Source organism: Elgaria multicarinata, chromosome 4 (genome assembly GCF_023053635.1).
Source record: "Elgaria multicarinata webbii isolate HBS135686 ecotype San Diego chromosome 4, rElgMul1.1.pri, whole genome shotgun sequence".
NCBI classification, from domain to species: Eukaryota; Metazoa; Chordata; class Lepidosauria; order Squamata; family Anguidae; genus Elgaria; species Elgaria multicarinata.
Window position 1 is genome coordinate 31,742,253 of NC_086174.1, and position 26,998 is coordinate 31,769,250.

General features: G+C 40.8%; 1 protein-coding gene across 1 annotated transcript; it reads left to right on the plus strand.

Moving 5' to 3' along the window:
- The first annotated feature begins 1,477 nt into the window (after window positions 1–1,477).
- FLVCR1 (FLVCR choline and heme transporter 1) lies at window positions 1,478–19,585 on the plus strand. Its single transcript, XM_063124039.1, has 10 exons — window positions 1,478–2,173; window positions 3,317–3,461; window positions 4,839–4,979; window positions 7,631–7,698; window positions 8,535–8,638; window positions 10,543–10,653; window positions 10,943–11,048; window positions 12,694–12,805; window positions 14,938–15,005; window positions 16,664–19,585. The coding sequence occupies exons 1-10, from the start codon at window positions 1,478–1,480 to the stop codon at window positions 16,736–16,738; spliced, it is 1,626 nt and encodes a 541-aa protein (XP_062980109.1). The 3' UTR covers window positions 16,739–19,585.
- Window positions 19,586–26,998: the final 7,413 nt, after the last annotated feature.

The window sequence follows — 26,998 nt, forward strand, 5'->3', positions numbered from 1 at the left end:
GCATCCAGTTCTGGGCTCCACAATTCAAGAAGGATGCAGACAAGCTGGAGCGTGTTCAGAGGAGGGCAACCAGGATGATCAGGGGTCTGGAAACAAAGCCCTATGAAGAGAGACTGAAAGAACTGGGTATGTTTAGCCTGGAGAAAATTGAGGGGAGAAATGATAGCACTCTTCAAATACTTAAAAGGTTGTCACACAGAGGAGGGCCAGGATCTCGTCTCGATCCTCCCAGAGTGCAGGACACAGAATAACGGGCTCAAGTTAAAGGAAGCCAGATTCCAGCTGGACGTCAGGAAAATCTTCCTGACTGTTAGAGCAGTATGACAATGGAATCAGTTACCTAGGGAGTTTGTGGGCTCTCCCACACTAGAGACCTTCAAGAGGCAGCTGGACAACCCTCTGTCAGGGATGCTTTAGGGTGGATTCCTGCATTGAGCAGGGGGTTGGACTCGATAGCCTTGTAGGCCCCTTGCAACTCTGCTATTCTATGATCTATGATCTTTTTCTTGCTTCCACTTGAAGCCTAAAAAGAGCATGCAGACTATTAAAGACTCTGAGCAAAACTCCAGGCCTTGGCACAGAAATGTGAATATCAAATTTGACCATCAAATCAGTTCCCGGGGATGGGAGGCAGCAGCAGCAGCAGCCACCCGGTTCCACGGGGCTGCTCGCAAGATGGAAGAGGTTGCGAACAGGCTCATCACCTTGGCGCACAGGTAGGAAAGAAGACGTCACTGATTGATTGGTCCACTGCCAGCCCCGCCTCTCCCCTCCGAGATTGGCGGAGGCCGTGATGGCGCCCCTCAGTCCACACCCCTCATTGGCTAAGAAGCAACGCCCGGAGCATCTGCCGAGCGAGGAGCGCTGTTTGCGCATGCGGGAGCCGGTCGCGAGTCATTATAGCGGGGAGTTGTAGCTCGAGGACGGATTCTCGAGTCGTTACTGGGCGCCGATTTATTCCATGGGACGCTCGGAGCGGCCGTTGGTGGGGTGGGGGGTCGGGTGGGAGGGAAGTGAGGCGCGAGCTGAACGAGGGGCGGGAGGGGGGGCGATGGCTGAGGTGAATTGAGTGAGTGTGAAGAGCTGTGAGGGGCGAGGGGGTGGGGCAGAAACCAGGTGGGGGGACCTAAGCCACTACCGGTAAGGTCAGGGCTGCAGGTGTGTGGGCGGGCTGCAGGTGACCTTGGCACGGGTGTGAGTGAGAGGAGAGGTGAGGGAAACGGGAAGGAGCTTGTGAGGGGGGAGGAGATAGGGGTTTGTGTGTGTGTGTGTGTGTGTGTGTGTGTGTGTGTGTGTGTGTGTGTGTGTGAGAGAGAGAGAGAGAGAGAGAGAGAGAGAGAGAGAGACTGGGGTGAGCAGTAAGTAGATCAGAAAGGGTGAGGAGGGATTCTAGGAAGGAGGCCTCCAGTAGGCTGTCAGTGTGACACTTGGGAGAGGGGAGAGCACCACTTCGAAGGGGAGTGACCCAGGCGTGAGGATGGGTGGCGAGAGAGCTGATATGGCGGAGCCGGGGGAAGGCGGTGAGGAGGGAGAGGGTGGTCAGATCGTGGGGGTCGCCCCAGTACCTCCCTTCCAGCAGAACGGGTGCCTCCCAGGCGGAGAGGCCGAGCGCAGCAGCAGCTGCACACCTTTGGTAGCAGAGAGCGATGTGGAGGTTGGAAGAGGCGCTGCTTCTCAGGAGCATCCTGAGGCAGAGGCCATGCTGTCCTCTTCGGAGTCGGGAGTGAAGCTGACCCCTCGGCTTTCCAAACGCAGGCTGCTGGTGCTGACCGTCTTCAGTTTGTACTCGCTGGTGAACGCCTTCCAGTGGATCCAATACAGCATATTGACCAGTATCTTTACAAAGTACTACAGCGTCTCCAATTATGAAATTAACTGGCTCTCCATGGCATATATGGTGGCATACATTCCCCTCATCTTTCCTGCCACTTGGCTGCTGGACGTTCGTGGCCTCCGCCTCACTGCCTTGCTGGGATCTGGACTCAACTGCTTGGGTGCTTGGATTAAGTGTGGCAGCGTTCAACAAAACCTGTATCCTGTTACGTTGTTGGCTCAAATTGTGTGTTCCGTAGCCCAGGTCTTTATTTTGGGACTGCCCTCCCGCATTGCCTCTGTCTGGTTTGGGCCTAAGGAAGTGTCCACTGCTTGTGCTATAGCTGTTCTGGGCAACCAGGTGAGGGGATGAAGAGCGAAAGATGCTTGGGGTCAGAGGTGTGTCAAGGAGGGATGTTCATGGGAAGAAAATGTATTTATTTGAAAAATAAGTTCTAAATGAAACAGGAAAAAATATTCGTGGTGGTGGTGGGAATCTTAATAGTTTGTCTTGTGTATTATATAGTTAGTTGCAGGTTGATCACAGCAAACCCATGTCTGTATTGGTGCCTAAATGAACTGTATTGGTGCTAAATGTGGAGAGGACAAGGATGTTTGTAGCTGAATCATAGAATCAAATAGTTGGAAGGGACCTCAAAGTTCATCTAGTCAACCCCTTTGGCTAGCTGCAGACTTATATTATAACTTACTAAATTTGTGCATGCAGTGTATAAGTTTTTAAAGCTAAATGTGGCAATAGTATTATTTCCCTTATTTTGCCTAGCACACCAAAGGGGAAAACCTAGTAATCCTTTACCCTTTTGGAAGAGTAAAGGAAGAGTTAAATAATAGGGAAAAAATGAATATTATAAAACAGGATTGGAATAAGATTTGAAACAACCATTGACCTGTTATCTTGGAAGCTTTCATTTGTGCCTGTAGGCTTTTCAGGCTAAAGGCAGAAAACATCATGTAAGTACTCTAATATGTTTGAAATGAAATCATTGCTTCCACTAATTCTTCAAAGAGTGAGCGAGCAAACACTGAACAATGACAACCTCAGAACTTCGCCTCTAGAGTTCTAAGGATTGCAGATTGAATAAAATGGAGATACCAATATATTTCAATACAAGTTATTTCTGCCAAAAACTTGATGTCACCAACCGCCCAGAGAAGTTCGGCTATGGGGCGGTATATAAATGTAATAAATAAATAAATATTCAAAGCGTGTCAGTTGCCAGACAAATATATATGGTAGTGTTATATGAAACTCCCCCCCCAAAAAAGTGTCATATGTGTCTACAAAAAAGTGTCTACTACCACTGCTCAATTGTCTAAATAGACCCTTGCATTTTAATTCAGGAAAATCCAGTTATTAAAATATGAATATAACCATGTGCAGCTGTTCCCTTCAGGTTGATGAAGGGAAGTTTTCAAACCTTTTTATATGATCTTTCAGTATTTAACACTTGTTCTTATTAGTTTTGTGTCTGTTTTTTTATAGCTAGGCACAGCAGTTGGCTTCTTATTGCCACCAGTTTTAGTCCCAAACACAGATAATGACATGGATCTCATGGGACATAACATTAGCATAATGTTCTATGGCACAGCAGCAGTATCCACACTCCTGTTTATACTAACAATACTTGGTAAGTAAAACACACCTGTAGTAATTTTAATCAAAGCAGAAAGAGCATTCAAAGAATGCAGTTCTAACTCATATACTTGCAGAATTCTGAATCAGAGACTAGGTCACGGATGAACCTAAGCTTGACAAGCCATTTCAAGCCACAATATCTTAATTCAGTTGAAAAGCAATGAAAATGGCAGCACAGCAAATAGTTTCACTGTACATTGCACACCCTAAATTTCTGCTTAGAAGAGATTTCACCTATTTTTGTGGTTCTTGCTGAATTTATTAACTGTTTGCCTTTTAAAAATACGTTCCTGTAAGGATTGCCATTATGGCTAAGGGTGCTCCACCTTTTTCCTTTATTGGGTTAGCTTCGGGTACAAAGTGCATCTTATCTTATCTTTTTGCTTAGCTTCTAGAACTGAAATGGTCAAAGTTGCATGAATATATTCATGTTGCGTGGTAATGGAATGCTCCTGCTGCTACTTTGGTCAATTGCTCTTGGAGAAGATACTTAAAGTATTTATATTGGTAATCTTGCCATCTTCTCCTTCACTGGTTTCCAAACTGCATTTTGAAGAATCCTGAGTTCTTCAGAAGCTTAGCAGCAATTTCTCAATGGCTCAATCCAGACTGTGATATTCCAAACTATAGGAAGAAGTAGAGTAAAGAGGAATATGTACATAAGTTTGAACTGAAGAGTAATAGGAACCAAGTCAAATAAACAGCAAAGAAGGGGCAGTTGATAAAAACTGTGGTAAAAAGATCACCAGTAGAAATAAGTATGAAATCAGAGATGAGTGCTTGGGAAACTGATAAAATGTTACAGTAACTAATAAGTGAAAGCCAAAAGCAACATCTTGGCAGTTCCAGCTGGGAAAAGTGCAGATCTTGGATACAATTAAAAGAAAAATCTGCAACACTTGACAGTAGAGAAAATCTGAAAAAGCAAAAAGAACAGACTGAACCTGTTAAGAGGATTGTACCACTGGTAATTGGGAAAGCACAGCAGAGTACTTGTGCTGCTGCTGGCCTTGATGCACACTCTCTTCTCTGTCAGAGGGGTGTGTGTGTGTGTGAGTGTATGTAGAAAGATGTAGTAGGTGAGGGGTGAGCTTACCAGTTGTACAGTGTCATGTATTTGCCGCAATGACTCCTACACATTTGCACTTTTGACACAATCTGGGCAATGTGAGTGTAAAGAAATTGAGGATATACTACACATGTGTGTGCATATGAAGCAACCCTGTTATGGGAAAATATGACATGCCACATAATATAATTTCATAATTTAATGTTCTGTTAAACAATGTTTGTATAAATTCCAATTATTAAAGATGTTTGAATAACAATGAATTCATGCAAAACTTTAATGTTTGTGTTGTCTTCTTAGTGTTTAAAGAAAAACCCAAATATCCTCCAAGTCAGTCTCAGGCTGTTCTCCTAGATGTATCTCCAAATGATTACTCCTATAAGCAGTCAATAATCAACTTGTTTAGAAATCTTCCTTTTGTTCTTTTGCTGATAAGTTATGGTGAGTATGTTAACTTCTTACTTAATCATGTGTCTAATGCAATATGCATAGTTGCTATAAAACCTACATGTACCTTAATATATATATATATATATATATATATATATATATATATATATATGTTAGATGGTAAATAAGGTATCTAATGTGATAGAACAGATGATAATAAGACAATGAATTTATATAGTTTCCATTATTCAACAAGGAGCCTATTCATTAAAAAAAAATCCATGCAAACAATTCTATTTTGAATTCGCATCCTTGATGTTTCCATTTCTACAGTATCCAATATTTTCCTTAACTGTTCAAAATATATGGTGGATCCTCATTTTTTATTTTTTTTGTCTTAGTATTTTAACTGAAACTTTTGTAAAGTCAAAAACATATATGAAAGGATGTCACATAACTTTTTTGCTAATTGGTGCCAGTTTTGCTGCAAAGTTTTCTTATGCAATATAATCTTCTTCAAAAGTTCATTAAAATATTGTGTTCCTTTATAACTTACGTTGCCAACATTCATGCTGTGGTCACCTTGTCTGTGACTCAGGACTTCATGTCAGCCATGAAGCTATCTCACATTTTATTGGGTCCTGCGCATGTATTTATTTATTTATTTATTTATTAAACTTATATACCGCTCCCATAGCCAGGGCTCTCTGGGCGGTTTACAGAAATTCTAAAATTGAGGTAAAAACAAGTGTACAAAATTTAAAACTCTAAAACACAGAACATACACACATAAAGCATTAAAAACCGATTAAAAACTAAACATGTGGGTAATTAGGATGTGCCGCCATATGCCTGGGCAAAGAGGAAAGTCTTAACCTGGCGCCGGAAAGATAGCAGCGTTGGCGCCAGGCAAGCCTCATCAGGGAGATCATCCCACAGTCTGGGGGCCACCACTGAAAAGGCCCTATCCCTCGTTGCCACACTCCGAGCCTCTCTCGGAGTAGGCACCCAGAGGAGGACCTTAGATGTTGAACGTAGTGACCGGGTATATTCATGTCGGGAGAGGTGTTCCGTCAGGTATTGTGGTCCCAAGCCGTGTAAGGCTTTATAGTTCAAAACCAGCACCTTGAATTGGGCTCGGAAACATACAGGCAGCCAGTGCAAGCGGACCAGAGCAGGTGTTATATGGTCAAACCTTCTGGTTCCTGAAATCAATCTGGCCATTGCATTTTGCACGAGCTGCAGCTTCCGAAGCAGCAGCCCTACGTAGAGTGCATTGCAGTAGTCTAACTTGGAGGTTACCAGAGCATGGACAACTGAAGCCAGGTTATCCCTGTCTAGATAGGGGTGTAGCTGGGCCACCAACCGGAGTTTGTAGAAGGCACTCCGTGCCACTGAGGTCACCTGAGCCTCAAGTGACAATGATGGGTCTAAAAGAACCCCCAAGCTACGAACCTGCTCCTTCAGGGTGAGTGCAATCCCATCCAGAACCGGTAGAACACCCCCCATCCTGTCAGCGGAATCACCTACTAACAGCATCTCAGTCTTGTCTGGATTGAGTCTCAGTTTATTAGCCCTCATCCAGTCCATTGTCGCAGCCAGGCACCGATTCAACACATCCACAGCCTCTCCTGCTGAAGATGAAAAGGAGAAATAGAGCTGCGTGTCGTCAGCATACTGATGGCAGCACACTCCAAAGCTCCGGATGACCTCACCCAGCGGCTTCATGTAAATGTTAAACAACATGGGGGACAAAACCGACCCCTGTGGGACCCCATACTTGAGAGTCCACGGGGCCGAGTAATGTTCCCCAAGCACCACCTCCTGTAACCGACCCGCCAAATAAGAGCGGAACCACTGCAGAGCAGTACCTCCCACTCCCAGTTCAGCAAGTCGTCCCAGAAGGATACCATGGTCAATGGTATCGAAAGCCGCTGAGAGGTCGAGGAGAATCAACAGAGTCACACTCCCTCTCCTGTCTTTCTCCCGACATAGGTCATCATACAGGGCAACCAAGGCTGTTTCCCTGCCAAAACCAGGCCTGAAGCCCGACTGAAATGGATCCAGATAAAAGGGAACATGGTAGATTTGCTTCCCCCACCCCCAGGCAGGATTTTGGTGATAGTAATGTCCAATCATTATCATGGCAGGTCACGACCTAAATAGGACACATATGCAGTTGACTGCCTCTCTGTACAATGGCAAAGAACCAATTAGGATGTTCCACTGATGGATCCCTATGGTTTCCAGATCTTCACAGTGATGGTTCTGTCATTGCCCTGTTGGGAGTTTGGAATAGGGTACAGACTGGGGCTATTGACAAGATCATGGCAGCCTCTTCCCACTCACTGTCTCATTGGATCCCAGCCCCTTGGTTTCAATAGGAGCTGGGTGACATGGAGCTGATTGGGAGATGGCTAGAGCGATGGTGATGAAAGACAGGGTGAATCTGACCAAGCACAACATAAGGCTCATTTGCAGCCTGTTTTCCTCATAAATCTTAATATTTCCTAGACTTTTTTGTCAAGAATGAAGAATCGATCAAAGTTTGGATGCTAAAGATAATTAACTTGCATATCTATTTCAAGTCACAAATGGCTGAACGGTTTCTCTCCCCACCCCCCCTTCTTTCTTTTTTCCGACCTGTTTTACTTGATTTCATTTCAGTAGCCATAGCAATACTTTTAATTGTCTCATTGTAGGAATTATGACTGGGGCCTTTTATTCAGTTTCCACTCTACTAAACCAAATGGTGGTAACTCATTATGAGGTAAGTCTCTAGAATTTATTGTGGAATGGTTTCTATTAAACTAAGGCTCCCATGTCTTTCTTAATTTACAGTAGTTATCATTTTTTAATCAGGCTTGGTGTCATTTTGCTCAGGGCTGGAAAAGATGTGACCTGGGAGATCTATGATTAGGTATGTGAATCATGCCTTGTTGTAAAGTCTTGAGCTGCAAGCTGGAGCAACAGTGGAATAATAAACAGGAAGAAGGGATGGAGTCTGGGATACTGGTAGTCATAAAAGATGGCATTGAGGACTTGGGAATCTCTGAAGAGTGACATGAGTGGCAAGTCCACCTTCTGGTCTCTGAGAATATCTCCTAAATATGCTGCAGTCTAGGAAACTTGGGCAGTGTCTGCTTTCACTTTTTTGTGATTGTTAATGTTGGTGGGTTTTTTAATGTTTATAATGGAGTAGTTTGTTTTAATCCTGCTCAGAGTTATATGGAAAGCATATAAATTTAACAAACTATAAGTGAAATCTATAACAAAGCAATAAATCGGTGATCTGCAGGACTCCTGTTAGAAATATTTATTTCATTGACTACGTAAGTTGAAATGCCATCTTTAGTCTGGATTAACCCATCTATGAACAGATCTAGTAATAGTTATCTGTGGCATTTGGCTAAGAAGTGATGCTTTGTTTTAAAACTTCTTAGATTTTGGTGTGTGTGTGTGTGTGTGTGTGTGTGAGAGAGAGAGAGAGAGAGAGAGAGAGAGAGAGAGAGAGAGAGAGAGAGAGAAGGGGGGATTGTGTGCACATATTGATTGTAGTAAAGAGGGCATTGCTTATAGATACTTCAATAATTATATTATTCAAAGGGACAAGAAGTGAACGCAGGGAGGATTGGCCTGACACTTGTTGTAGCTGGAATGGTGGGCTCAATTATTTGTGGCTTGTGGCTGGATTACACCAAAACATACAAGTAAGTGTGTGAGTGGGAAAAGCAAATGATATATCTTATTTAAAGTACTTGCTGCACTTATGGGGTAAATTATAGGTTGGTTGGCCAGCAGCCAATAAAATATAGCATGCAGGCAATAAGCAGCAAGAAAAATGCACTGTATACCTTATCTTTCATTGACTGAATAACTGCTATAGGTTTTAAGAATATATTAACTTGGCTTTTGATGTAGCTGTGGGGTCTTGACTCTTGGGAAGTTACTGACCAGAACTACACTGAAAGCTTCCAAGGATTCCTTGACACTTAATATTTTCTTTTCCCTTTGTGGCTATGTAGCCCCATAGCTTGAGTCCAGCCATGCGTCTGGTTCAGATTATCATCTGAAGGCTTCATAAACCATGGAAATAAGCATAATGACGGTGCTCCTCCTCCTCTCCTTTTGCTGGTTGGCTTCAGTGCAAAGATCCTGGTTTGAATAGAGCTTGTGTTCCAAATTACATCCAAGCTGCGGAATTTGGGCTTAGTGACAATTACCAAACCAAAAAATACACCAAGATCATATCCTAGCTTATTTTCTTGGTTGGTTAACTGATATCTCTCCTCTCTCATCTCACACTATTGCCCCACTCGTGCTCTTCGCTCCTCTGATGTCATGTTTCTCGCCTGCCCAAGGGCCTCTACTTCCCTTGCTCGGCTTCGTCCATTTTCTTCTGCTGCCCCTTACGCCTGGAACGCTCTTCCAGAACATTTGAGAACTACAAGTTCAATCGCAGCTTTTAAAGCTCAACTAAAAACTTTTCTTTTTCCTAAAGCTTTTAAAACTTGATGTTGTGCGGACTTTATACTGTTAGTTTTACCCTACCCTGTGCCTGTTTACCCTACCCTGTGCCTGTTTGCATTCTCTTCCCCTCCTTATTGTTTTATTATGATTTTATTAGATTGTAAGCCTATGCGGCAGGGCCTTGCTATTTACTGTTTTACTCTGTACAGCACCATGTACATTGATGGTGCTATATAAATAAATAAATAAATAAATAAATAATAATAATAATATTAAGACAACATCCCCAGTTTGGATGTAACTTGGAATTCTAGCTTAATATAGGCCAGGAATCTTTGCACTGAAGCCCATGTGCAACATGAGCAATGAAGGGGGAGAGAGGAGCTCTTGGCTGTGACACTAGTTTCTGGCTTCATAAGACATAGTTTATGAAACCTTGAACAATAATCTGGACCAGGCCACTGTGAGGAAAGTATGCATGTTGACTTCAGAAGCAGATTTTTAAAGCACTTCACTTTTCTTAATAGAAAATAAGATTAATGTACGTAGAGATGTAGGAAGCATCCAATCTTTATACTAAGGCAAATTATAGGTCCATTTGGCTAAGTTTTGTCTACATCAAGGGTATAGAACCTCAGGTCTTGGGGCCAAATTTGGCCCCCACTGGGCTCTTAATCCAGCCCTCTGGATCTGCCAGGTGGTTATGCTCCCTGAAGCTGAAGACTGTGTGAAACCGAGCCTTTTCAAATGTTTTGATCCTTTCTAAAGGATACTTGCCTGCCTGCCTCCCTTATTAATGGGATTCAGGTGACAGGTTAAGGCATCTTTTTTTCAGAGGACATTTGTGTTGACCGGGCACAGAGATAGCGACTATCTATCTAGCTATGTTGCATTCCCATACCTTGTGAATCCTGAAGGATGGAAAGACATGTTATAAATATTTTGAACAAATAATATATACACTGCATGTTATATAGCAACAGTCTATCCAGTGGCAAGGAGAGGTGGTCACTGAAATGTATTATACATTTGTGTTTGAAATAGAAAGTCGTTGGTTTAAATAGTAGCAAAAAGAATAATAATGTTGTGACTCATCTTTCATAAGGTTGTGATTTCTTATTTTAACTTTGCACTCTCTTTGTAGGCAGACTACATTAATTGTGTACATCCTCTCATTTGTTGGGATGGTTGTATTTACATTCACCTTGGACTGTGGATACATTATAGTTGTATTTGTCACTGGTGGTGTGCTTGGGTAAGGATGCACAGAGTATATTAATAATAACATACTGATGTATTATTTTGAGTTAAGTTAAATAAAATTTCTTACTGTATGACCTTTTGTTTAAAATTGTTGTGAGCTTTCTTCTGGAAATTGCATTTCCCTAAACCTGGGTTTTCAGAAATGGATATTAAAGTTTGTGGATGTACATGGAAAATACACTGTGGATAAGCTTAATAGTAATAAATAGTGGGGAATAAGTACTTGTGATGCAAGGTCTTTGAAAATTGTTACTAATTTGAACTTTGGATTTTCATGGTAGTTTCTTCATGACTGGTTACCTCCCGCTTGGTTTTGAATTTGCTGTGGAAATTACATACCCAGAGTCAGAAGGCACCTCATCAGGGCTTCTGAATGCTTCAGCGCAGGTAATGATGGATGTTTTCTGCAGCAATGATTTGCACCCAGTTCTGAGCTCAGGTAGCTCTCAGTTTGTAAATTGGGTAGGATATATCTACTTCCTAATCTTCTGGATACTTGATATAGCTGGTAAAAATAAGGATATTTTTAAAGAGCTCTTCATCTTTCCTAATAAACAGTATCACAGGTCAATAATACACTGAGCTCTTTTTAGCTTGCGGTATCTGTGCCAAAAACATTTGGATGTGTGTGTATATATATATGTGCCATTAGAAATTACATGGGCACAATTAGATGGAATATTGCCCTGTGTCAAAACTGTAACAAACTATGGAACATATAACATCTGGAGGAAGTGGAATAATCTCAATACTCTGTCATGAACTATTCAAGTCTATACATGGACTATGCAAGCCTATTCTGGCTTCCTTTTCCTCATTGTCTGTCTTTGCTACTTGTAATGCAAGGCAACTATTTGCTTTGCCAAGCCATTATTCAAAGGAATCTCGTGAGGGTCATGGGACACTTTCCCCCTTGCATAATTGCAGAAATTTACAGTAGGAGAGATTAACTCTGCTCCTTCAATATGTTGAGAATATGCTATGCTCACCTGTGAGAGTGGTGGGTAAATAAAAATCTATCAGTGTGGCACTGAAGAAAACAAAAGTGGCAAAATTAAGGGAACAGCTCTTTTGATATTGGGTAGTGCAATTGCAGTATTTGTAGATTGTATACTAACGGAACAGAAAGGAAACCCTTTATTTTTTATTTATTTAAACCATTTTATAACTTGGCTCTTCAGCTGAAAAGGCCCCCAGAGACACTTACATAAGATCAATAACAAACCAGACAGACAGTCCTTGCCCTCAGCTTTACAATTTAAAAGTCACAGCATAAAGGAACAAGGGGTGAGGAGAGAGGATGAGCAAGCACATTCAGGTCATTTCTATACCTAAGGGTGTAGAGGGATGCAGGCTACCTGGATTGTTGCCCTGCATCCAGACGGTGGCGTGACGTCCTGGAAGTGAAGAGGGACATCATGCCTGTTGTGGCCGCCATTTTTTTTTAAAAGCAGCAGGAGCCAGAGTGCACTTGCGCTCCGGTGAAAAGTAAGTTTTTTTAAAAAAGGAAGACCCGACCCTGCTCCCCACCCCACCTGCAATGTCCCTGGACTGCCTCCAGTCCAGCTCCTTCCCCCTGCTGACTCCCTCTAGTTGTGGGGAGGAGGGAAGAAGCTGGGACAGGTGTCCACACCACCCGTGGTCTTGGGATCATCCTGGGACCCCTGGAAGAATCGGGTTTTTCCAGGGTTTCTTTATCCCTGGGAAATCCCATTCCCCCCTGCCCCCAGGGGTCCCTGTGCATCATTTGGAGGCACAGGGAGCACCCAGGGACAACCCTGGGGGAAAAGGCTGGTGTAGAAATGGCCTCAGACACCAATTAGAGTTCTTATAATGACTAGCTGGAATAGCAATAGTTTGGGGAGAGAAGGACCCAAACTGAGCTGTTACTTCAGCAGAGCTGGCAGAGTGGTGCTGCAGCATAAACACTGTGAACAAAAACCATGAACGTTTTATCTGTACCAAGCTGCACTGTAGACAAGGCAATCTGCATGAGAAGTGACCTGAAATTCTTTCTTATGCTCCTTTACAGATATTTGGGATTATCTTTACACTGATTCAAGGAAAGCTTACAACAGATTACAATCCCCGTGCTGGAAACATTTTCCTCTTTGTGTGGATGTTTATTGGCATCATTTTAACAGGTACTCCATTTGCTTGCTGTGTCAAATGAATGAATAACCACGTTTTGTTCTTAGTGGAAAATGCTGAATAATGCATATCCCAATCAAAGGTTTGAGAGATTCTTGTTTTATTTCGATATTTATTATTCATTTAAAACATTAAAAAAAAAATTGAAAAATATCCAAAATGGCTCACAAGAATAAAAGCAATAAAGTATCATAGACAACAATAAAACAAACACTATTAAAAAAATAAAGACCCTAAAAGCAGAGGAAAATCAGTAAAAGTAGCAATAAAGCAGCAGGTTGCTTGACTTTGTTGTTTACTTCAAAAGGATAAAGTCGGGGTGGGGAGGAAACAGCACGTAGGTAGTCTAAAAAAAGAACCAATTAGGTTGAAGACCAGGATGTAAGTAAAGGAATCTGTTGTTGGGGCTCTTGGCTGCTACCCAAAAAAATGTGCCAATAAGAAAAATTAAGTGTTCCTTGGTCTAATGGCAGCAAAACACTGGACTAAGTGAAATGTTTCAGTGAGCAAAGCTATGTAATAGTTGTGGGAACAACGCACTATTGAAAAAACACTAGGCTGTGATTCTAGGCACACTTAATTGGAAATATAACTCTTAGCAATAGGTTCTAAAAAGGAAGGTTGGGTGTGTGAATTGGATATGTGTTTATTTTTATTCATTTAGCAAAAGCCTTTTTGGGCTTTTGTGTAATTTGGATTTAGCCTCCATGAATTTCCCACTATAGGTCAGCAGTCTATTATTAGAATAAGGCCCAATTTGGATATATAAGGAACTAAGAGTTATTCTCCCTGTACCCTTGACCCTGTTTCACTATTATGCTGACCATTGCCAGCCTGGCTTAAAATGAAAGTGTGTATGATCCCAAATTGAGAATCTAGGCATAATTGCCCTTTCTGGATCCTAAACTTTAGTCCTGGTTGAGTATCCAAATTGGGCTATATTCTGTCATGACTATAGAGGATATAGAAACTATAAATCTGTGGTTTTGGCTAGATATTAGCTTGCATGTTCTTGCTGTCTTTCAGTTACTAGCATTTATATAATATAGAAAATGTTTATTATATAAATGGAAAGGAAATCCGAGATGCGTATTCGGTGGTAGGGTCAGTAGTATGTTGAAGGGCTTTGCTATCTAGCCCATTGTCCTTAAATTTAGATGCTTCTCTTTATTATTTTATGCATCTGCAATTTAAGATAAATGTTTGTGCATGCAATCTCATCTTTATTTAAAATATTTTAAACATTTTCTCTCATCTCACATAAGTTTACTTTTGTTTGGCTTTATATATCCTCCTAGTTTTGCAGTGTTCAATAAGAACACTTTTTGTATATATGGAAAGATGTAGTGAAGATGCTGGACAATGGATAATTCTGCACACAAATATGTATTCTACAAGATGCTTTTAACAGTTGGTTTAAGCAATTTGATTAGTTAAAACAGTTCTAGTTTCTTCACACCACTGCTGCTCTGTCCCCATGGGTTTTCCTCCCAGTGTGCATCACTGAAGCACACTGCTGTGCCCCCTTCTCCACAGTACCTAGCACTTTTGATAAATGTTTTGAAGTATCCAGGATCATATATCTCTTACTTGTTTCAAGCTGGAACGTCTCTGAAAAGCACTATTTGTAGATTGAAAACAACTAGAGAGCCATTGTGGTATAATGGTTAGGATGTTGGACTGGGACTCGGGAAATCTGGGTTCTACTCTTCAATTGGCTATGAAGCTCACTGGGTGACTTTGGACCAGTCACTGATTCTCAGCCTAACCTACCTCACAGGGTTGTTGTGTAGAAGTGGAGCAGGAGAGAATCATATATACTGCCTTGGGTTCCTTGGTGGAAAGGCAGGATATAAACGTAACAAAGAAATATTAAACTAACAATGGCAGGTATATATCCTGCAGAGGGTTGGTCATATTAGTCAGTTGCTTCAAAAAACAACAGAACCTTTAACTGGCAAGCTGGCCCATACTGACAGTTTTAAAACTCGCCTTAGAACTGACAGTACTATAGGCCCCTTAGTGACTAGCAAATATATCCTTAAAGACTAGCAAATACATCCTGCAGAATAGTCACTGGAGTGAATGTTCTGGAATTTACATGAAATGTTTTCTTTTCTTTTAGCTTTAATCAAATCAGATTTACGAAGGCACAATGTGAATACAGGAATTATAAGGGCCGACGTTAAATCTGTAAGTAGTTTTAATCTCTTAATTTGCCGGAATGATTAGCCACTAATACCTGACATTGGGTATAAGACTACTAAACTCAATGCTATTACAGCTCTGATTTGAGGGACAAATTACATTTCAGCTTGCCATTATTTAATGAAACTTCAGGGTGTGTACTTGTTTTAAGTAATTTTTAGGGGTTTACATCTTCTTTGTTCCTTCAAATATTTGCCCTATGTTGCTTGCTTTGTCTGGAGTATCTCGATATGTGTATAGGTTTACCTACCTTTTCCTTCTGAACCACTTTGCCAGAGTGGGTAGGAGATGTACCACTGGAAGATGAAAGAAAGGCCAAGATAATTTTTGTCTGGAGGACCTGCAACCTTTCACCTGGTCCACCAAAACCTTTCTTCCTAGAAATGCAGTGAAATGTCATAAAGACGTGAATGTCTGTGACATCAGCAGTTCATAGATCAATCCCCACTTTCTCTTCCCAGTCCTGTGCATTCTTACTAAAGAGGAAGTCCCATTGAAATAATGCAACTGACTTCTGAGTAAGCATGTAAGCAATCTACTGTTAGCTATGCTGAGTTTTAACTGGCAAGCTGGCCCATACTGGCAATTTTAAATTTTGACTACAATTGATAATTTTATAGGCCCCTTAGTCTTGGGCCCTTTAGTCTAATGCATTTGTGGCAATGTGCAACAGGGAACTCTGGCACTTGTTTTTTAATGGCGGTGTTTTGATGCACCTACAAAAGAGATAGCTGCAAGGATTAGGCTTCCAATGTGTTTTTGATAGTGGTTTTTATCAAGGGAAAAAATTCATCTTGTATTCTGATTGCTTTACAGATGAAACAATATAAACATAAAACATGCAGTCAACTATCCTAATATAAATAAACTACAAAACATGAACAATACCACAAATAAATACATAACTTAGAGAACTCTCAGACTAATTCAACGTACTCCAAAATATGCAACATTTCTGACTTTACAGCCATGCTTTGATGCTAATTTGAACATGTTACTAGTACTAGTAATGCAAGCTTTAGATTGGAATAACACATGACACAAACAAGTTGTGGATATTTTTATTCTGTTCTTCAGGATTTCTAAATCATATAATAGTAGAGTTGCAAGGGGCCTACAAGGCCATCGAGTCCAGCCCCCTGCTCATTGCAGGAATATGGAAGTTGGAGAGGGACCTCTTCCCCCTGCTAATAATAGAAGCTTGTTTCCACTAAATATAGAGCCTTGTGTGGTGCAGAGTGGTAAGTGGCAGTTACTGCAGCCGAAACTCTCCCCACAGCCTGAGTTCGATTCCAGCGGAAGCTGGTGCTCAGGCAGCCGGCTCAGGTCGACTCAGCCTTCCATCCTTCCGAGGTCGGTAAAATGAGTACCCAGCTAGCTGGGGGAAAAGTAGTCACAACTGGGGAAGGTCTGCCAAGAAAACGTCAGCGAAAGCAGGTGTCCCTCTAGGAGTCAGCAATGACTCAAGTGTTTGCACGAGAGGTTCTTTTCCTTTCCTTCCTTCCACTAAATATATTCTCTAAAATTACAGTTATTGTAGCCTCCTAACTGGGGGATGTCTTGAATTGCCCCAATGGCAGCCTCATCAGGAATTGTTCATTGAATCAGCCATCAATTTTTTTCCAATTTTATTTCCCTCACAGATGTCAGTTGACACTCCTACAGAAGATGAACAGAATAAACCTGCGACAAAAAGCCAGTCTGAATCAAACATTTAAAATGGAGAGAAACACTAGCGGCTTGCAAATGTCAAGTTATACCAAGCAGAAGCAACTTGATGAGTACTCACAAGAACTGTATGCCATGTGCTACCAGTGATAATCATGCAGTAATGCTTATGTATGAACTAAAGATGCACATACACTTTGCTGAGAACACATTTTACCTTTATGGTAACTACTTACCATGACAATTTGCAACTTAAAAAAAGGTTGAAACTGATGAAAGATTCCCAAGAATCAGCCATTCCTTTTTGGAAACTTTCAGAACATACAGTAAAGCAGCTTGAGTGCTGTGGCAGGTGACAAATTGGTTCTAATTAAAATCAGCACAAGCAAGTAATCCACACATTTAACCCTCATATGAAATGTGTGCACTGAACAGATTGATATAAATTGAAGGGGTGGTTTTTTTAACTTGGTTTTTTTATTGTAAATAGGTTTGAATTTTTTAATTGCTCTTTCTATAAAGAGGCATTGCCTTTTAGCACAAGACACAGTATAAGAAATTCAGATTTTGAATATGTTGTACTGTAAATTCTATTTGCCATTTCTGTTGGCTTAGGAAGGATTATGGTTTATGAAACCTCTGGTGTCCAAATACAGATGAAGAAGCTGCATAAACTCGTATTTCCTGAAAATATTTTGTGCTCTAATATTTTGAAGGTAAAAGCCTTCTAGATTTCTGAGCTACCAAGCTCCTAGATCCTCATATATCCTGAGTTTTTCCTTTGCATTTTGAAAATGCAGAGAGGCCTGTTTTAATAGCGTGCGAATGGCAAAGCATTGCCAGATCTTACACAAGCACATGCAGCTTTTTCCCACTTGTCCGAATGTAGGAAGGGGCCTTGAGAAAATAAAAATAGTACAAGATCAAACAGTGGACTGTGTCTACTGTTTCACCTGGTCAGGGACGTGTGCAGGTTTACAAAAATACTGTGCCTTTTCCTACTGAATCATGTAACAAAAGAACCTGGGCTCAGTATAAGCTAAGGCTTTGTGTCCCCTCATGTTGTTAAGTGCATGTATTCAGTCCTTGCTGTTTGCTAATTTGGTAGAAATATTTTTATTCTTTTGTTTCTGTTGAGAAATACTAACAGTATGTCTTTTAGATATTCTTTCATCATCTCACTTGAATACAACTTGCCTGGGAACAAATCATAATTATACTTTAGATCCTTTAGCTTTAAAGGAAGGATGAAATTAAAAAGCTGCTACTTTGCTGAGCCCACTCATACTGCTACTTCTGATTCTCACATACCTAAGGACAGTTTGAGTAACATTCTACTTCTCATCTTGACATGGAGGATAAAATTCTTGTCTTGTGAAGGCTTCTGATGTGACAATATTATGTACGTTACATTTTATTCTACACCACTTGTGTCCATTAATTTAAAGGTTAAAAGCATGATCCAGCTAAAGTAGAGTCCTAACTCCACTGATTTCAATTTGAGAAAATATGTCCTATTGAAAGCAGTAGGATATGAAACTGTTTAACTCCAGCTGGATCATGCCCCCATATTTCTGAGAGAGTTTAGGCATGCTTTTTAAAAGGGGGAGGAACACTGAACTACATCCCTTTTGTGTAAACAGTCCTGTGTTTGTGCTTGTATTCTCAAGTCCCTCTTATCCTTTTCAGTGGGACAGATGGGATAGCTGTCCAACTTGCACTGCAGTCTGTTGCTAAGCATAGCTGCCTCCTTCCTCCATAAAGTCAGTGAGAGAGAGATATACTAACTTTGCCTTGTCCTGTAAAAATTGCTGTCAACATCAAGGTTGACCTCGTTTTAGTAGCAATCATTGGAATAACTACAGTGTATGAATCTATATAAATAATTTACTTCAGTAGTTCCATAGCTTTCCCTATAGCATTTTCAGTAGACCATTGGTAGCTGCATTTTGGTATAAGAAAACCAGTTTGGGCATGATATTAGATCCCTAGGGATGTAGAAAGGTGTTCTGCTTTGCAGCTTCCCCCAATCTGGTGCCTTCCAGATGCTTTGGACTTCACCTCCCATCAGCTTGGCCAATGGTCAGGAATACTGTCCAAAACATCTGGAGGGCACCAAGAGGCTGTGCTAGAGGGATTGCTTCATCCTCAGAGTACTTCAGGGCTATTTCCAGGTCGGAACTGTATAATGCTGACAATGTGGGCTCTGTCATCCATGTTTATTAAGCCTTATTCCCTGGATATGAAAAAAACTTGTTCTGATGCCACATTTGGAAGGGCTGTTCTTCAAGTCTTTCAGTGATGATTCAGTATGCTGAATGTTTCAGGTATGCTAGCTTACCAGTCACTTAATTGTTGGATTGCACAAAGCAATTACTTATCTGTAACTAATGTTCTTCAAGTGGTCAACTGTACAGTCATACATCCCCCATTACTGCTGGTATCTTGTGTGCATTTCTGGGGACCTTCATGATTGGGCAGGAGGAAGTAAGTATGAAGGTATTTCTCTCTGCCTTCTGGAAGAGGATCAGGATGGCTTTTTAAAAATCTGGCTTTTAAAATTGTTACGGGTTTTTAAAGTTGCTTTTAATGTTTTGTTATATTGTATTTCTTTATTCTTGTCTTTTGAATCCTTGTCAACTGCCTTGGTTGGTTACAGAATGGTGTTATATAAATTCAATAAATAAAATAATACATATATCTGCCCTACCACCATCCTGAGCATGTGCAGGAAAGACAAATCTGTCTACCGAAGAGTAGGGGCAGATGCTCTAGCTTTTTGACTAGAGCTCTAGAAGGTTGTATCAGTGCTCTGTGCAGGTGTTGAACCAAATTATGGTACTACAGAGATTATTAACTGCAGGACGTACATGTAGGCATCTTTTCTCCATAATTATTAGCCTTCTCTGATCTTAACTACTATTTTTAATAGGAGTAATTTAATAGCTAGCTTAGTTAGCGGCTGCTATTCTAGGCATAGTGGATGTCCCTTTTTAATAGGCATTATCAAAATGCAAGTATTTTATCAATATTTGTAGCTGTATTTCCATGTGGTGCTGAATTCCATATATTGGAAGGAAATTATGCTCAATTTTTGAACATCACTGCCCTAAACATCTTTCATAGGAGGTGCAGTTTCATCCAGGCTTGCTATGTAAACTTAAAAGGGCCAATACTTGACATTCTCGCTACTTCTTAATCTTCATCTTGGCTTTAATATGGCCTTCAGGTCTTCAGAGATGTTTGTTTCATTTCCTTCCAGCATTCAGTTCATAATTTAAAAACCTTAATCCTGCTAAATCTCCTGTTTAGTTTTCTGTGAACTGCCACACTCCAAATAAGTTTGACATGGTTGAAAGCCTGCTGGGCTTTTGAAAACAAAGCACTCCTGGTAATACGGGCTTAATTGCAGTTAAGATGGAGTGTTTTCCAAATAGGGTTGTGCAAGCTCTTAATTAGGGCTTCAGGTATATATTGGCAAATTATTTTTTTAATGAAATTATAAGTAAAATATGGAAAATGTATTGATTAGTACATTGTCTTGCTATCTAAATAATGCAGATCAACTGGGAATTAACTGCATATTGCTAGTATACCCAGGGGTAATAGATTGGATTAGATTAGATTAGAGAATCTGAAAGGAAATCTTCTGTACTATGATCTTTGTAAAACTGTCCCTTAAATTTCCTTGCTGGGATCCAAAGAGCTGCTTAATCTGTTACACGAGGGTGTTGAACTAGCCCAGTGGAATGTTTCCTTTCCCCCCCTTTGGACCGCTATCATATCTCAAGTTGTTTTTGATACTCCTCCCTTAATTTCAAAGCCAGTTTATGATATAGCATAGTTTGCTGCTGTTTGAGAAAAACAAGTATAAAGCCCTTGGGCTCTCACAACTAGCTTCATGATTCTTTGAGCCCTGGCTACTCTGTAGTGATTTTCTTAGCAAGATTCATGATTGTATAACTGGTTAGATAACTAAACTTAGCTCCTGCATGAGCTACCAGTTTATAAGTAGTGGGTGAAATTATCTCATCAGAATAATGGTCTAAATCCTCTTAGTTAGAGTCTACACTAATGAAATCTAGTCTGTTGGAGGCTAATCTTTTGTTCCCATTCTCTGATGGGGAATTTATACCTTTTCAAATTGGTTCCTTCTCAAATTGGCAATTCCTTTATGATCTGCTGGAGTGTGAGTAGGTTTTTGTTTTTTGTTTTTACTGTCAGTTCAGTGGAAATTCTAAGAATAGGTCGGATATAGTGAATTGCTATATAAATTCAAATGGTGTTGAAATACTGTGTTTATAATCTTGAAATCTACTATGGCAATCATACCTTTGTAAAAGACCCTCTTTCAATAGTACGTTTAACCTGAGTAACTGTGTGTGTTCTCAGATTTCTAATGAGTCACTATTGCTATGTATCAAAAAACCTGAGGCTGACAATAATGCTCCTTGCTGGCTATCACTCTTCCAATTTTCTCCCAAGTAAACCCAACTTTGGAACAAATGTCTTAACTACATTGTGTACATACTTTGGTGGGATGGAACTGCATTAACAACAATGTACTGCAAGCTGTATGTATTAGACAATATGTCTAGAAGATGAGTCTGTGGCTCAGTCTTTATTATCATGTTAACTATATTTATATGTTTGATTATGTGCTCTGAAATGCACACAATGTTTTTCTCCATAATGAAAATATAAGTGTCTCTTCATAAGATGTGGCCCTAAGCACCAACTAATACTGTATGCTGAATATTCATGCTGCTTCTCTCTGTCTCTCTCTTTGGTAAATTTCAAAAAGGAAAGAAAATGATGGTTAGAATGTTAGGTAATGGCATTGGTAGGTTCTTTTGGTCTGTAGACAAATGTTTCTACCTTGCAACTACTCTGGGAGATCAAGGAAGCCAGGGAACTGTCATGATTTTCTGTGCAATGTCATGTTGACCTCACAACTAGGGTTTCAATGAAACCAGCTGGTTGGCTCGAAAACCTATATACACTATTAGCATAAAGGTTATCTCCATGGATACTTAGTTGGCTTGGCTTTATTTGCTTCAGGACTCCCTTGGTTCCTGCTGTGTCCTTCCTCTGCTATTAGTACTAGTCTGTGCTACAGATTGTCTTTCCAGGTATTGGCAATGGCTTAAGGCTCTTTAGTACTCCGACAAAATGAATTCCTAGATCAGACTATATAATATGATAGATTCAGTCAAAAGTGCACCATAAACTCAAAAGTGAAGCATAAACTCTCACATGTATATTTGCCAGTAAGTTTAATAGAAAAAGATATAACAAGCCCAAACCTGGAATTGCTTAAAATAGTCACCTCATTTTTTTAAAGGTCCCTGTATGTTCTTGTTATAGTCAGATGTATCTTGTTATAACTCTGAATTTCTCAAATTGGAAGTGATGAAATTTTCTTTGCTCAAAAGTTCCCAGTGTTTTACATGGGTATGAGCAGGATACCATAAATATTGAACTGATTATAAATCATGTCCATCTGTGAAGGGGCGGCATGATTTCACTAAGTGTTCTGTTGCAAGTACGGGAATTTTGAGAGCACTTGTTTTGCTGTGCCACTGTCTTATCTCTATCAGGCCCTGTTTTCCACAGTCCCACTACAAGAAGGGATTGCTATAGCTATCACTTCCTCTCACTTGATTACTCCCCCTTGTGTTACCTGTCCGATATTGCAGTCATGATTTTTGCTTAATTCCTTTTTGCAGCTAAGCGTGTCATTCAGCAAGGTCTTACTGCTATTTTCCAGGCACAAAATGACCTGGGAAGTTTTTGGGATCCTACCCAATTACACTATGTACTGTCCTATCTTAGCATTACCATATTTTCAAATCTCCTTTTAAATCCTGTGCTGTAAAAATCCCAGGGAGACTAAAAGAAATAAACAGGCCAGACTTTGAAGGCTGAGGACCTAATTGAAGATGTAACTAATACTGAGAATGCTAATGTTGAACTGGGTTCATTAGTCTCAAATTCTGACTGATTGTGGCCTTGTGCGAGTCCCAATCTTTCGCTGATTTCTGGTGTATAAAAGAAGGATCTACAGGCTTGTGAGATTTGGGGAGCGCTATAAAGACTATGAAACACTTTCCACATGGCTAATGTTAAAGAAATGAACATGTATAAATATATGGCAGTTGCTGTCTGATGAATGAGTTGTTTGAAAACCTCTGAAACTGCTCAGCCAGTCTATTTATACAGTTTAATTTTTCTTAAGAAGATTCTGCTGGACTTTTACTTCTGTGGGAGGAAGTAAAAGCACTAAAGTCTGACACAGTCCTGAAGTGAGGGCAGAACATTGGGATCACTAATACCAGGTGGAAAGAAAATGACCTTTGCCCACTAATGTTAAAAGACAGTAGCTTCTCTATTTTCTTTGGTAGAACTAAATGGTTCCCACCCAACCATTTCGCACAATTGTTTTGAGGTATGCAGGAATGACTGTGCTGACTCCCACCTATTTCTGCTTTGCTAAACAACCCAACAGTGTCTCCTGTTCCTGGGTTTTTTGGGATGTCTGAACTCAGAACTCTGGGTTGTTGTGGGGAAACTGAGAGTTATAACTCATGGTTTGGTCTTTGGTTAAAACTCTCAGTTGTTTTTCTCTCAGCAATCCAGAGTTCCAGGTTCGGATGTCATAGAACTACCCAGGAATGGAGCATTCCTGGTTTTTTTTTTGCAAAGTGAAAGTGGTCAAGCAGTTGGCAGCCAGCATGCTCACTCACTATGTACACTCATAAACAATCGTGTGAGTCAGGTCACTGAGTTCTAGGCAGAAAACAAATACAGCTCATGCTGTTTTTGTATTTCTGCTTTGTATGAAAGTTCAATAAGTGCTTAACTTTTGTGAAAGACCAGGTCTTAGCTGTCCCAAAAGAGACTCTCACCATGTATGGAATACCCTAATGTTTAGAAGCATGGTGCAGGCACCCACCCATGCAGAATTTTGCCAACAGATTGACCATACAATTGGCATGACAGAAGAACTTGCTGATACTGGTGACGTCCAAAGCTTAATTTTGTATTCATGATTACATGGTAGGAGCAGTAATGGTTTTCATTTAACAGTTGTACTGCAGTGGGGTCTCTAAGACAAGTAATAGATCCAATGATCCAACAAAGGTATAACTTCCTACAGACCTGACATGGCCAAAACAACGCATGTCTTTCATTATGATCAGAACCTTTGTAATTGTGGTGGTTACAAGTGAGCAAATGAAGCATGAGAAAAACGATCCCTTCTTTGAATGTATTTGTACTGTAACTCATTTTTGTATTGTTTGTACTTGTATTGGGATGTCTGTATTGCTGTACTCTATAATAATAATAAAAGAGAATGTATGTCTGTGCCATAGCGCCAACACTTTCATACGTAGACACCTGCCACTTGACATGCATACTAAAGGGACCTGAACAGCCTTTCTCAGGTATGCTTTAATATAAATTCCTGAATTGAGAAGGGGATTGAACATGATGGCCTTATAGTCACCTTCCAACTCTACTATTCTATGACCCTAGGGGTGTTGACTTGGGGTTATTTTGTTTTTAAAATGCATCAAATAATTTTAATTTAAATATGTGTAGTTGAAACCTTCAGTAACAACCTTAGCTGTTGGGGACAGGCTTCCCTATCCAGCACGTAGCTTTGTAGTCCATACAGTTTGAAGCCAGGGAAGATTGGTAGGCTGAAGGACTGTATATGCCTATCCCACTTTCCTACTGTGGAGAAGCTCCCCTCAGGGGAATGGGGTGGGCAGACCCCTCCCTTAGGTGGGTATGGGTACACCACAGCAGGGACTGTGCCTGGGGGTGGCAGAGGGTATGGCTTCACCCAAATAGGGTGGGCATAATGTGTCCAACTCTGGTAGATGTGTAAGTCCGCTTGAAGGCTTTGCATCAAATGAAGGGCTAGTCCAATGCCTGCAAAGCTATTTGTTAGTCCTAAATAAAAGTATGTAGAGAACGTTAATTACAAAATCTGTCCCTGAACTCAGATAACTATCGTACTGTGTCTAACTAATATTCTAAAGGAAAAAAGGAAAGGAACCTCTTGTGCAAGCACTGAGTCATTACTGACTCTTGGAGGGACACCACTGGCGTTTTCTTGGCAGGCCTTATAGCGGGGTGGTTTGCCGTTGCCTTCCCTGAACGTTATTACCTTTCCCCCAGCTAACTGGGTACTCATTTTACCGACCTCGGAATGATGGAAGGCTGAGTCGACCCGAGCCGGCTGCCTGAAACCAGCTTCCGCTGGGATCGAACTCAGGCCGTGGGGAGAGTTTCAGCTGCAGAAACTGCTGCTTTACCGCTCTGCGCCACACGAGGCTCCAATATTCTAAAACCACAATTATTTTGCAGGTTTTGGGTTTTTTTGTGGGTTTTTTTGCATATATGGTGTACATTAGGAGAATGCTATCTGGAAATTATGTTCTGTTCTGAAGAGGCCACTATTCACACTAGCATTTCGGCCCAGGTCCTCTATTCCAGCAGCATGAATTATATCTGTTTAGAGATGCAGCAGAGCTCTATCAGTTCAGAGTTGAACTATAAATGTTCCCAAATATTGTAGAATTTGAATACTGTAGTATTTATGTATTAGTTAAAAGGGACACACAAAAAGCACCATGAACCACAATTTCATGGAACAGCAAAACTGTTCACCTATAATTCTGAGTATGTACTAGCCACCTATATGCTACCTCTGGTATCAAGAGGCAGTATGGCTATGTGCAGCAGTTGCTGGGGAAGACAACTGGGAGGGTGCTTGTGCACTCATCTGGTTTGTCATTTTTCCACAGGCGAAAAACGAAGAGTGCTGGGCAAGATAGACTTTGGACTGATCCAGCAGGGCTCTTCCGTTCTATATTTAATTATGTGTCAACTTTATTAAAGCCCAAATGTCAGATGCATATTCCTGTCAACCCATTTCAGTTAAATGCTTTAGTAATGAAGATCACGTTGATTAAAGGGCACAGGAATGCCCCTTTAGTCAAGGTGAGTTGTGAACAAAACAAAAACTGTTATAACCCTAAAAGTCTACTGCTTAGAAAAAATCACACCTTTTGAGCAAATAACAGCATCCATGATCTACCTGATTGTGCAAATATTTAAAGTGATCTGATAAAAATGTCCATAGTTATGGCAAGCTTAAAATGCTGAAATCTAACACATTTGTACTTTTTACTCCAAGTTGTGGCTTGGCATATCATGTATTTCTTTCAAATGTTGGTGAAAACAACTGATGTACCTTATTCAGGCTAATGTAGGTGTGACTTTCATTGGTATGGTATAGTTTGACCCTCAAGAGAATTTGGGGTGGGGAGGAAATGCACGGGGGGAGGAGGAGGAGGAGAAGGATTGGGGGCCTCACACTACTTTTCTGAAAGCAGAAATGCAGCACAAGGGCCAAACCATAGCTCTTACTTGCTGTGTGATGGGAAAAGGACATGCAAGGACTGTGTCTCACACTTGGGATATAGTCACACATTACATTGAAGATGCTTCAGTTATTCTCATTATGTGTATTGAGAGTGTAACTGCCTGTAGAGGACAGCCACCTCTTATCTGTGGAAATTTCCCCAGAAGTTTTAAAGACATAAGAACATAAGACAAACCTTAAAGACATAAGAACATAAGACGAACCATGCTGGATGAAACCAAAGGTCCATCTAGTCCAGTACTCTGTTCACACACTGGCCAACCAGCTGTCGACCAGGAACCCACAAGCAGGACATGGTGCAACAGCACCCTCCCACCCATGTTCCATGGCATAAGCTTTCATGCACTAGATGATTTCATATGAGGAACCATCTTCCAGCTCTTCCTTTGGAAGTCTTTTTAAGGGCCAGTACAAGACAGCAGCTGGTCATTTGGACTTTTCAGACAACAGAACTTGAGCTGACGGTCTCTTAGATTTCTGCAGAGGGAGACCTCTGCTGTTAGCTTGGTGCAATACTTGAATGCCTTCAAAATGTAGCAAACTGTGGGCAGAAGGCCAAGATCATTGACTGTAAGTGAATTAAATTGTGTGTTGGCTTCTAAACAATCAATATCCAGACAGGAAAACAATCAACATGCACACCATGTTATAGTCTCTGAACTTCAGACAAAACGTAATAAAACGATGGTGCATCCTATACAATGGGTAGGTAGAAGACAGACCATTATCTACAGGTAGATCTCTAGGTGCTTTGCAGTTAAGGTGGCCCTGTGGACCTACTTTACAGAGGACAGTCTATTTGAAGGCATCCTCTATTTGAAGGGCTTGACGAGTTTAAGAACCATAAGGA